At 39.5% G+C, this 13,507-nt stretch overlaps 1 protein-coding gene across 2 annotated transcripts in view; it reads right to left on the reverse strand.

The window, feature by feature from the left end:
• Positions 1 to 312: 312 nt before the first annotated feature.
• Positions 313 to 13,507, reverse strand: part of LOC139547036 (regulator of nonsense transcripts 3A-like) — a 31,697-nt gene continuing 18,502 nt past the window's right edge. Inside the window, exons 10-11 of one of the 2 annotated variants that reach the window (XM_071356086.1) lie at positions 11,257 to 11,334; positions 313 to 2,113 (exon numbers count right to left, since the gene is read on the reverse strand). In XM_071356086.1, coding sequence (XP_071212187.1) covers positions 1,946 to 2,113; positions 11,257 to 11,334 — 246 coding nt within the window. In that variant the 3' untranslated portion in view covers positions 313 to 1,945. Of the gene's footprint in view, positions 2,114 to 11,256; positions 11,350 to 13,507 lie in introns of both variants that reach the window. The other variant, XM_071356085.1, reaches the window with a different exon arrangement.

The raw sequence follows: 13,507 nt of genomic DNA on the forward strand, positions 1-13,507 counted from the left end.
GAATATGGATTATATCATCTAGCTTTCTAAAACATTGTGCTGTCTTTGTCGGCTTGTAATGCTTTATTAATAGAACAGCTATGCACCTATGTTGAGCACCATAATGCCAGTATGCATAGCCCATGAGGCATTACAATGTACTCATCATGAAGAGGGTATTCATAGAAAGTGTAATGGAAATATTAAGATATTACATATACATATACATATATTACTGAGTGGATATTATACGTGTACTCTTAGCCATAAAGAAGTGGACATCCTTTTTTTTCAAACAGAAAAAATATTAATTCAATCGAGGACCAGGGAAACCTCTATTGGATAGTTTTATTTAACTTTTTTTCAAATCTCTTCATGAAAACAAACAACAGAAGGAAAGTGTCTTAACCAGAATGTGATTTTACTGTCATGTGCAAAAAATATCTAAGGCATGTTACACATATCTAACATAACACACTGCAGTTCAGGTATCAGCTGAATCCAACAGTTGGTCAACTTGGTAGAAAACCGTGCAAACAGTTTAGAAAATGTACACTTTCAACAGCATCAAACTCAGCACCTTTAATGTTATTTTGCCTCCTTTTCACCATTACATTTACATTTACATTTAAGTCATTTAGCAGACGCTCTTATCCAGAGCGACTTACCCATGACATTTAAGTGGCAGAAGTTTTAGTTGATCATGTAACCTGACCAGGAAAAACTCTGGGCTCTAAATCCATGATGGATAATTATTGTTCTTCTTGGCTCAAGTGTGAAATACTGCTTTTATAAGACAGTTCACGTCACCTTATGTTTCCTAACACAAATAGCTACTGTCTATGACAACTAGAAACACGATGATGTAAGAATTGTCATAAGTCACATTATACAAGGGAACAATTGACAAAGCATATTGTTGACAACCTAAACATTTTTCTCTCTGTCTCCTATCACACACTCAAACGCTGAAACACACACACGCACACACAATTATTTGCTTAATATATTCTAAAAGGTTCTACATCCAACACTGCAAATACATTTTGAATATCTTAAATATAATTCTCACTACTTCATATATTTTCTTTGTGATAAAATCTATAGACTTTCTTTGAAAAACATCCCAGTCAAATGGAATCACTAAAAAGGCTTATAAATATGATCTCACTTGATGAGATATTCCTTAGTAGACAGACACATAGGGGAAGTTTACAGGACACAGATACATTTTAGCCCTGGACTAAAAAGCTACTCCGTTGACCATGCTTTTTATTCCAGGACTAGGCGTAATCTGTGTACGGGAAACTGGCTTATAATGTGCTGCCTCAGGTACACTCTCATTAAAACAATGACACAATGTCTCATGTGGAATATACAAAATATAACTATAACATATATATATAAATAACTGTTATCAGGCAGTGGTTTCTGAAATGAGTGAATGTACCAGACGTGTAAACATCACAGATGAACTATCCTGTCATGAAACAACTGTACATACAGGGTAAAAAAAAAAAAGCATCATGAATGAAGGTCATTATTGTGCTATTGTACCCAAGGGTGACACAACATGGGAATAACACACAGGCAAGAAACAAACAACTTCCTATAACTTCGGTCCCATCATGCTTAGAGAACATTCTCTTGTGATGTACAGTATACAACCAAATGGGAACACAATGAAAATGTTTCCATTATGTTCTGGGAATGTTTGATTTTTGTTACCCTCCTCCTTCTGTCAGGGCGGGCCAATCTTACAGGCCTTTCACATTATTTGCGCAAAGGTTTTGATGCAGAAGTGTCGGAAAGTTCAAATGATGTGACCTGTGAGTGCAGCTCCATCAACCCCAAAGCCTTGAGCATGCGTGTTGTTTAGTAATGCACAAGCCTACAATCTGGCAGCCCAATACGCATAAAGAATGTGAAAGGCCTATCAGAGCGACGGAGCGGACTACGGACTGGACTAATCTTCACTACTCTTTTCCGAGCCTGTTCCCATGGCAATGGCCTCATAGCAGTGATCTACCGCAACGTGTTCTGGCGACCGGCCGATGGGGAGCTCGTAACCTTTGCTCGCTGAGCCCATGCATTTGCGAGTGCCAGGCTGGTAGAGCTGCATGGCCGGTCGGTCCTGTATGGAGAGGAGGCAGGAACACGGGAGAGAAAAGCGACACAATCTGTTTCACAACAACAACGCAAAATGGCTGCTAAACTATCAGTCGTTTTCCTGGCCACACATTGAGCCTAGTTCTGGACAAAAAAGCTATTTCAATGGAGATTCTACATTGAGAGTGCTTTTAATCCAGGACTAGGCTTAATCTTTGTCCGGGAAATCATCCATAAGAGGGCTATTTACAGTAAGTGAATAACGTTCATTCTGACAGAGGACAGAAAGAAAATTAAACCTGTCTAATGGAAGTTTACTGTAAGATTCTGATAGTGTCAGAGTTCTGTGCCTATTCTGTACTATTCTTTCAAGATCTAAATTTTTATCATTGAGAATGGGAGTGTCTATGTTAATATATTAATTAAACAACTTTGGGTAATTGAAAAGCTCTATATAAGTCCCATGTAAACTCAACAAAAAAGAAACATACTCTCACTGTCAACTGCGTTTATTTTCAGCAAACTTAACATGTGTAAACATTTGTATGAACATAAGATTCAACAACTGATACATAAACTGAACAAGTTCCACAGACATGTGACTAACAGAAATGGAATAATGTGTCCCTGAACAAGGGGGCGGGGGGGAGGGGGGGTCAAAATCAAAAGTAACAGTCAGTATCTGGTGTGGCCACCAGCTGCATTGAGTACTGCAGTGCATCTCCTCCTCATGGACTGCACCAGATTTGCCAGTTCTTGCTGTGAGATGTTACCCCACTCTTCCACCAAGGCACCTGCAAGTTCCCGGACATTTCTGGGGGGGAATGGCCCTTGCCCTCACCCTCCAATCCAACAAGTCCCAGACATGCTCAATGGGATTGAGATCCGGGCTCTTCGCTGGCCATGGCAGAACACTGACATTCCTGTCTTGGAGGGGAAAGGAAATCACGCACAGAACAAGCAGTATGGCATTGTCATGCTGTAGGGTCATGTCAGGATGAGCCTGCAGGAAAGGTACCACATGAGGGAGGAGGATGTCTTCCCTGTAATGCACAGCGTTGAGATTGCCTGCAATAACAACAAGCTCAGTCCGATGATGCTGTGACACACCGCCCCAGACCATGATGAACCCTCCACCTCCAAATTGATGCGGCTCCAGAGTCCAGGCCTCGGTGTAACGCTCATTTCTTCAACAATAAACGCGAATCCGACCATCACCCCTGGTGAGACAAAACCGTGACTCGTCAGTGGAGAGCACTTTTGCCAGTCCTGTCTGGTCCAGCGACGGTGGGTTTGCGCCCATAGGCAACGTTGTTGCCGTGATGTCTGGTGAGGACCTGCCTTACAACAGGCCTACAAGCCCTCAGTCCAGCCTCTCTCAGCCTATTGCGGACAGGCTGTTGTTGTTACCATCCTGTACCTGTCCCGCAGGTGTGTTGTTCGGATGTACCAATCCTGTGCAGGTGTTGTTACACAGTCTGTCACTGCGAGGACGATCAGCTGTCCGTCCTGTAGCGCTGTCTTAGGCGTCTCACAGTACGGACATTGCAATTTATTGCCCTGGCCACATCTGCAGTCCTCATGCCTCCTTGCATGAGAAAGGCCTCTTTAGTGGCCTAAGTTTTCATAACTGTGACCTTAATTGCCTACCGTCTGTAAGCTGTTAGTGTCTTAACGACCGTTCCACAGGTGCATGTTCATTAATTGTTTATGGTTCATTGAACAAGCATGGGAAACAGTGTTACAACCCTTTACAATGAAGATCTGTGAAGTTATTTGGATTTATCTTTGAAAGACAAGGTCCTGAAAAAGGGACGTTACTTTTTTGCTGAGTTTATTATTATTAGGGGTTCAGCACCTAAGCTGGTGAAATCCTATTGTATTTGTTGCCGTTGATTATTAGGGGTTCAAGCAGTGAAGCTGGTGAAACAATTTTTGTATTTCTTCTCGTCATTATTATTATTATTATTATACCAATTCTGCAAATTTGGTGAAAAAAATAATAATTCCCGTGAGATACTAAGGCCTAGGAGGAAGTCAAGTTGCGTGATGGTAAATGGCCATGGGCCACACCCGCTGATGCAATGCCATTAGCCACATGGTGTCGCTACAACAAGCGAGTAAAAATGCAACCTTTAAAAAGGTCACACCCCTCATCCCATAATTCAGTACATAGGTCCCTCTTCTCACAAGGAACAAATTTGCCTCATGAACCCATAAGGTCCACCATAATGGATTTTCTGCCATTTTGAATTTTGTGAAAAACACTTAAATGACATCTACTCCAGAACCACTGGACCGATCTAGAATAAATTTTATATATAGTATCTATGGATCAAGGTCTCTCAACACAATATGTTCCAGGTTAGCATCTCAAACAACATGGTCGCTACTGACCAATACACATTCATGTTCTTAACACTGTCAAGACTCAAAATATGCAAGCACATTGAGATTGACAACACAGTGGTGCTATAATGGGCATGTTTATATCTCTTGATCTGTTTGACTCAGAGTGATACAATTTGGCATAAATGCTCAGGGATATGAATCTACCTAACCTGTAAAGTATGGTTCAGTTCGGCAGCATGGTGGCACTGTTGGACAGGAAAAAATATTCATGCAAGCTCATTGGCTTATAGCGGCCATATTGTTTTAGCTAGTCTTGGAAATATTGAAGATGTGTATCCATAGATGCTATATAACGAATTTGGTGCCGATTGCTCCAGTGGTTCTGGAGAAGAAGACGTTTAATCATTTTTTTCTCCAAAATATATCAAAAGCATATTGTTAGATGTTGATATGTTAGATGCTGTACTAGCAGATGCCCCAACCCCCGGCCCCCACCTTTGAGACCTGGGTTTAAAAAGTATTTTGTCTTTCTTTATCTGCTTTTAATTGAGCTTGCCTGGCGGAATAAACCCCCCCCCCTCATCCCCCATGTAGAAAGTCTAGCTGTAGCTGTACCTTAGCTGGTAGTGGAAAGGATAGCTGACTGTACCTTGTTCGGCAAAGCCCCTCCTATCTGGTGTGGCCCTTCTGACTGGGACGTCCCTCTGTCCTGATGGGCTAACACAGACTGAGAGACACGAGCCTGGATCAATAGGAGCAACATGTAGATATGTAATGTTCTTATGTGTAGTGCATATGTACTGTAATTTTCACTGTTTTCAACACGATGTAGGATGACAGTACATACGATCATCTTACGCTGTAAATCATCATCTCGTGCACAATAAAGTTGTATTGAAATAAAAAATGGCTCCACTGCACTGTAACAGTATAACACTGTCTTCGCAGCTGACGAAACACAGACTTGGGTATACATGCTGCGCGACAAGCAGCTGGAAATGTGTTCAGTGGTTCCTCCTTTAAAAGTCGCGTCGTACTGTGGCACACCTTGTGTGCTGCCGCAGCATTCTGTGGCATGTCATTTAATACTCAGCCATTTTTTCTGTTACTGCAAGTTAATGTTAGTTTGACCACCAGAGGGCATCTTTGAGAAGCATTTGATAGTATTCCGTATTGGCATTACCAGAGAATTTAAAACCTTTTTTGTAATAACATAGAATATGGGATTAATTTTAAGAAATTTGGCTTAATTAATTTGATTAATATTATGGTGTTTCTATTCAGAGAAAAACGAAAAACAAAACCCTCAGGGTTTCCGTTAGGATGGAATGGAAAATACAGCGATGAACAACATGACGGTTGGGAGTAGGCTACAGGATTGGAGGATTCTAAATTGTTTGCCTTCATTAGACAACTTTGTTCCAATATTTCTGTAAATCAGTGATATTTATTCCCATAGTAATTCATTATGGATCCATAACTAAATCAACATCTGCATTTTGAAAGAGTCCCATGTTAACTACAGTATGTATTGTAGACTGCACAGTAGCCTAATAAACAAACACATTTCGTTAATAAAATAATTATTTCAAAAACTATTTCAAAATGCAGATGTTGATTTAGTTGGATCCATAAAGAATTACTCGCAAAATAAATATAGAAATCCATGTTATTCAATTATTGCACCCACACTGCTTGCGTGCGCCAACGAGCGTCTGCGACACCAAGGGCTAAAATAGATGTCGTTCCTATTTCTGACGCAGATTTCGCTGCAAGTCCTGCCTCTCCCATCTCCTCATTGGTTTATAGAAGCAGGTACCCACGTGCCATCTCCTTATTGGTTATACCCACGTGGGTGACTGAAAGACGAACTTTGTTGCCAGTTGTCGTGGTAATACAATGAATGTTTACATGCGATCACCATATACGTTCAAAGATGAAAAAGCCTGGAAGGAGGAGAGATGACTAGAAACGATTCGGTTGGCCGTTTTATGTGTGGATTAATTGTCGAAGTAGAGGTCCTTGTGCATTTCAGGTAAAATAAAAACTCAATGTTTATATCCCAGGACAAATTAGCTAGCAACAGCAAGCTAGCTAAATAGGACAAATTAACATTAGCTAGCAAGTGCAAGCTAGCTAGCTAAATTGCCATACATGTTTAATGCTTTTCGACCTGTCCCCAAATTAATGTCATTGGTTCAGAGTTTGTTTTGATATTTTAACCTGCGTGTTGTGATCGCGTTTGGTGTGGGGGGGGGGCAAAATAAATGTATGCACGATAGCGCACGATGGCGCACGCGAGCAGCCGGTTTGGGTTCCATGTAACACTTTAGAGTACTTAATCGAATACATTGCAAGTTGAGGGATTTTCACAACAGTAGCCGGGCTATAAAAAGTATATTGTCCTGCTAATAGGAATCATTTGCATGATGGGCTACATTTTTTATTGTAACCAAAATGTCATACATCATTTGTATCTACCTTTTCAATTACTTTTAGAGTTTGGGAATTACAAATGTGAGCTTTATTTTTAGTTACATTGTTTTAGTTCGAACGTGCAGACTTTTTTTTCTTTAACCTTTTCTCAATACAGGGGGTGCTGTTTCCACTTTGGAAAATATCGTCTCCAAATTAAACTGCCTCATACTCAATTCTTGCTCGTACAATATGCATATTATTATTACTATTGGATAGAAAACAATCTCTAGTTTCTAAAACCGTTTGAATTATGTCTGTGGGTGAACCAGAACTCTTTCTACAGCGAAAATCATGACAGGACATGCGAAGGTCTGAAAACTAGGCTCTGATCAGAGCTCTGTGTGTGCCCTATGGATCGAAATGAACTGCACCCGCCTTCCCCTGGATGTCAGTAACCAATGAGAAGTGGAATGGTGTTTCTACGTATTTCTCAGAGCTTATAAAAGGGCAAGGAACGAGGTGCGCTCTCTTTTCGACTTCCGCCATTACGCAACGCAAGACCTCAGGATACCATTTTGAAACGCTCAGTTATTGGCCTTAGATATGTCCGTCTGTAATTTAATTCGGTATAGGTGTTAGAAACATCATAATGAAGTTATTTGAAACCGATTTATATCAGTTTATGCGAGTATATTGCTATTTTCGGAATTTTCGTAGTATTGCGTTTGAGGATTTGGACATGTGTGTGCCACGTAGCTACTGTTAGCTGCTCGTTCCGAAGTTGAAGTGGACGTTTTACAACAAAGCAACGATTCTTTTGGACAAAAGGACACCTTGCCCAAGATTCTGATGGAAGCTCGTCCAAAAGTAAGAGCTATTTATGATTTTATTCCGTATTTATGTGGAAAAATGTAAACGCATTTTTCGGCCATTATTGCGGCACTAGTCTGGCTGCAACGCACACTGTATGTCTAGTAACGTTAATTTTAAAAATCTAAATCAGCGGTTGCATTAATAACCAATGCATCTTTCATTAGCTGTCCAACCTGTATTTTTTTAGTCAATCTAATCGATAAATAATCGTAAACTTAGGTGCCCTTCCAAGATGGCGCCGGACAGAATGCATGCCATGTTTTGACTGATTACATAGCATAACCACGATTTGTGATGCTAAATATGCACATTTTCGAACAAACTCTATATGCATTGTGTAATATGATGTTACAGGACTGTCATCTGAAGAATTCTGAGAAGGTTAGTGAAAAAATTTATATATTTTGGTGGTGATAACGTTATCGCGCTTTTTGCCTGGAATCAATGCTGGGGTGATGCTAGCTCATGTGGTATGCTAATATAACGATATATTGTGTTTTCGCTGTAAAACACTTAGAAAATCTGAAATATTGTCTGGATTCACAAGATGTTGGGCTTTCATTTGCTGTACGCTGTGTATTTTTCAGAAATGTTTTAAGATGAGTAATTAGGTAATACACGTTGCTCTCTGTAGTTATTCTAGTCGCTTTGGGTGAGTTTTGTGATAGTGGCTGCAATGGTAAACTGTGATTTATACCTGAAAAATGCACATTTTTCTAAAAAAACATATGCTATACCATAAATATGTTATCAGACTGTCATCTTATGAAGTTGTTTCTTGGTTAGTGGCTATATATATCTTTATTTAGTCGAATTAGTGATAGCTACTGATGGAGTAAAAAACTGGTGGAGTAAAAAAAGTGGTGTCTTTTGCTAACGTGGTTAGCTAATAGATTTACATATTGTGTCTTCCCTGTAAAACATTTTAAAAATCAGAAATGATGGCTGGATTCACAAGATGTTGGGCTTTCATTTGCTGTATGCTGTGTATTTTTCAGAAATGTTTTAGGATGAGTATTTTGGTAATTGACGTCGGTCTCTGTAATTATTCCGGCTGCTTCCAACGCTATTTCAGATTGCAGCTGCAATGTAGAACTGTGATTTATACCTGAAATATGCACATTCTTCTAAAAAAACATATGCTATACCATAAATATGTTATCAGACTGTCATCTTATGAAGTTGTTTCTTGGTTAGTGGCTATATATATCTTTATTTAGTCGAAATTGTGATAGCTGCCCATGCAGGAAAAAAATGGTTGTGTCTTTTGCTATCGTGGTTAGCTAATAGATTTACATATTGTGTCTTCCCTGTAAAACATTTTAAAAATCAGAAATGATGGCTGGATTCACAAGATCTGTATCTTTCATCTGGTGTCTTGGACTTGTGATTTAATGATATTTAGATGCTAGTATTTACTTGTGACGCTATGCTAGGCTATGCTAGTCAGCTTTTTTACTGTGGGGGGTGCTCCCGGATCCGGGATGAGTACCAAGTAAAAGTTAAATGAATGTTCTATGTAGGATGCTACATTTTTGACCAGTTGCAATTGTAAGTAGGCCTAATAAAGCCTCAGCCTACCTCAGCCAGTTAAGTTATTTTATATAGGTCTAGGCTCCGAAGAAATAGACTCCAATTAAGCCCTCTTGTTGTTTGTGAAGTCAAATTCAAAATTCAAAAAGGCACTCGCACATCTGAGCTATCTTTTTTGCAGGTGCATGGCAACAGCCGGATAAGATGAGGAAAAAGAGGGGACCCGCACACTGCTCTTGATCGTATCACTGATCATTAATAAGCTTTACGTATCGGCCTCACAGCCTTCGTCAGAGCTTTTATGAGTTTTTTTAAATTAGCACCCTGATGTAGACCTAGCCACACCCACATCCGTTCCACACATCGAAAGGGGTTGGAGGCGAAGGAAAAACATAAGTGCTACCAAATTTAACAATATGCATTTCATAAATATTCAAATAAAGTGTGTACATAAAACGTCTTAAACACGTCTGTAAAACCACAATAAGGACATCGACCTACCAAGCAAGTTTTCATAAATCATTGGGTCCAGTGTAAGTAAAACGAGTAATCTGAAATAGGGGCATAATTCATGTTCAAATTTACAACATTACATACATAGGCATTTCATAATTAAGACCTTTGGGAAATAATGTCTGGAGGGTGAAAATCCCAAAACATTTTGGCTGATTTTCTTTTGTGGCTGGCAGTTAGCATGGACCAATTTATCGCATAAATAAAACATGCCAGTGTTTCTTGACCGCATCTCCCACTTTCCGCGTGTTCAAAGTACATGTAGTTGTGAACATTAGAGTGTTGTTTAGCGGGTCTTTTTTGTAGCAGTTCATTGTCGTGGTTTCCCCAATAAAAAATTAAAGAGCTTCATCCACACATTGTGGAGAACAGCCTCCTCTTAGAAACCTATTGTGAATCTCCGCTGCTTTTTCTAGATAGTCCTGAAAATTATTTGTTAGCTGAGGAGGAGGGAGTTTCACACCTAGCTTGGCTATTAGACAATTCTTTAGTAAAGGTTGAATAGTCTATTGTTCAGCTAATAGCCCATCCTGCTATGCTTGTGAAAACTAATAATAATACTTTTTCCCCTTTCCACGTAAAAGATTCCAATTGACACAGTGTTTTTAGCCACAATCGACCCCAACCCAAATGAATACATTTGGGCACAGTCGATAGCATGCTGGACTTCGGGCAACAATGTTGAGGGTTCGAAAACCTTCTCCCTGCTTGCTTTAATGAATTAGTTTGATACACCTGGTATTGGATATGGCTGGGGGGAAAAAACTTGCTAAATAGCAATTTTTGTAAAATAACTTTAGAACAAAAAAATATTCACAATCATTTGTCTCTACATTAACTAACATATTCCTCTCAATTGTAATTTTTTTTCTTGACTCGTTATGATGTTATAACTACATACATTTGCTTCCAGTAATGTTTTGTCAGCCATCTTTGCTGAAGTCACCAGGGACAGGTGGCCCGCGTCAAATTTGTCATTGGAACCACTCAATATGATTGGTCATATAAAAACCTTTGGACCCAAATGCATAATGAGTGCTCTAACTCCGTCTTGTGGTGGTCTGGAGCAATGACGCTGTGACGCTGGGTACCTCTAAGTCCCGCGGTGTAAGATCACAACTTTTAAAGGAGAAACCACTGTATGGTGGGGTTATATTGTTAAAAAAAAAAAATGTATCAGAAGAATGTAAAACAACCTTTGTTAACTTAAAAATACTTAAAAGTCCAAACGAATCCAACCTTGCAACAATAGTTTTTACAGTGTACGTACAGGAATAATTACACAGTAATAAAGGCACTGTAATGTAAAACGTAACCTTCTGTACATTACCAATGTTCTTTCAATAAAAATGAACCACAAAAAGCTTTTAATTGAGCTTGCCTGGCGGAATAACCCCCCCCCCCCACCCTCATCCCCCATGTAGAAAGTCTAGCTGTAGCTGTACCTTAGCTGGTAGTGGAAAGGATAGCTGACTGTACCTTGTTTGGCAGAGCCCCTCCTATCTGGTGTGGCCCCTCTGACTGGGACGTCCCTCTGTCCTGATGGGCTAACACAGACTGAGAGACACGAGCCTGGATCAATAGGAGTAACATGTAGATATGTAATGTTCTTATGTGTAGTGAATATGTACTGTAATTTTCACTGTTTTCAACACGATGTAGGATGACAGTACATATGATCATCTTATGCTGTAAATCATCATCTCGTGCACAATAAAGTTGTATTGAAATAAAAATGTCTCCACTGCACTGTAACAGTATAACACTGTCTTCGCAGCTGACGAAACACAGACTTGGGTATACATGCTGCGTGACAAGCAGCTGGAAATGTGTTCAGTGGTTCCTCCTTTAAAAGTCGCGTCGTACTATGGCACACCTTGTGTGCTGCCGCAGCATTCTGTGGCATGTCATTTAATACTCAGCCATTTTTTCTGTTACTGCAAGTTAATGTTAGTTTGACCACCAGAGGGGATCTTTGAGAAGCATTTGATAGTATTCCGTATTGGCATTACCAGAGAATTTAAAACCTTTTTTGTAATAACATAGAATATGGGATTGATTTTAAGAAATTTGGCTTAATTAATTTGATTAATATTATGGTGTTTCTATTCAGAGAAAAACGAAAAACAAAACCCTCAGGGTTTCCGTTAGGATGGAATGGAAAATACGGCGATGTACAACATGACGGTTGGGAGTAGGCTACAGGATTGGAGGATTCTAAATTGTTTGCCTTCATTAGACAACTTTGTTCCAATATTTCTGTAAATCAGTGATATTTATTCCCATAGTAATTCATTATGGATCCATAACTAAATCAACATCTGCATTTTGAAAGAGTCCCATGTTAACTACAGTATGTATTGTAGACTGCACAGTAGCCTAATAAACAAACACATTTCGTTAATAAAATAATTATTTCAAAAACTATTTCAAAATGCAGATGTTGATTTAGTTGGATCCATAAAGAATTACTCGCAAAATAAATATAGAAATCCATGTTATTCAATTATTGCACCCACACTGCTTGCGTGGGTCTGCGACACCAAGGGCTAAAATAGATGTCGTTCCTATTTCTGACGCAGATCGCGCTGGAAGTCCTGCCTCTCCCATCTCCTCATTGGTTTATAGAAGCAGGTACCCACGAACTTTGTTGCCGGTTGTCGTGGTAATACAATGAAAGTTTACATGCGATCACCATATAAGTTCAAAGATGAAAAAGCCTGGAAGGAGGAGAGATGACTAGAAACGATTCGGTTGGCCGTTTTATGTGTGGATTAATTGTCGAAGTAGAGGTCCTTGTGCATTTCAGGTAAAATAAAAACTCAATGTTTATATCCCAGGACAAATTAGCTAGCAACAGCAAGCTAGCTAAATAGGACAAATTAACATTAGCTAGCAAGTGCAAGCTAGCTAGCTAAATTGCCATACATGTTTAATGCTTTTCGACCTGTCCCCAAATTAATGTCATTGGTTCAGAGTTTGTTTTGATATTTTAACCTGCGTGTTGTGATCGCGTTTGGTGTGGGGGGGGAAATAAATTTATGCACGATAGCGCACGATGGCGCACGCGCGCAGCCGGTTTGGGTTCCGTGTAACACTTTAGAGTACTTAATCGAATACATTGCAAGTTGAGGGATTTTCACAACAGTAGCCGGGCTATAAAAAGTATATTGTCCTGCTAATAGGAATCATTTGCATGATGGGCTACATTTTCTATTGTAACCAAAATGTCATACATCATTTGTATCTACCTTTTCAATTACTTTTAGAGTTTGGGAATTACAAATGTGCGCTTTATTTTTAGTTACATTGTTTTAGTTCGAACGTGCAGACTTTTTTTTCTTTAAAATGATTGTTCTATGTAGGATGCTACATTTTTGACCAGTTGCAATTGTAAGTAGGCCTAATAAAGCCTCAGCCTACCTCAGCCAGTTAAGTTATTTTATATAGGTCTAGGCTCCGAAGAAATAGACTCCAATTAAGCCCTCTTGTTGTTTGTGAAGTCAAATTCAAAATTCAAAAAGGCACTCGCACATCTGAGCTATCTTTTTTTCAGGTGCATGGCAACAGCCGGATAAGATGAGGAAAAAGAAGGAACCCGCACACTGCTCTTGATCGTATCACTGATCTTTAATAAGCTTTACGTATCGGCCTCACAGCCTTTGTCAGAGCTTTTATGAGTTTTTTTAAATTAGCACCCTGATGTAGACCTAGCCACACCCACATCCGT

Source organism: Salvelinus alpinus, chromosome 20 (genome assembly GCF_045679555.1).
Source record: "Salvelinus alpinus chromosome 20, SLU_Salpinus.1, whole genome shotgun sequence".
Lineage (NCBI taxonomy): Eukaryota > Metazoa > Chordata > Actinopteri > Salmoniformes > Salmonidae > Salvelinus > Salvelinus alpinus.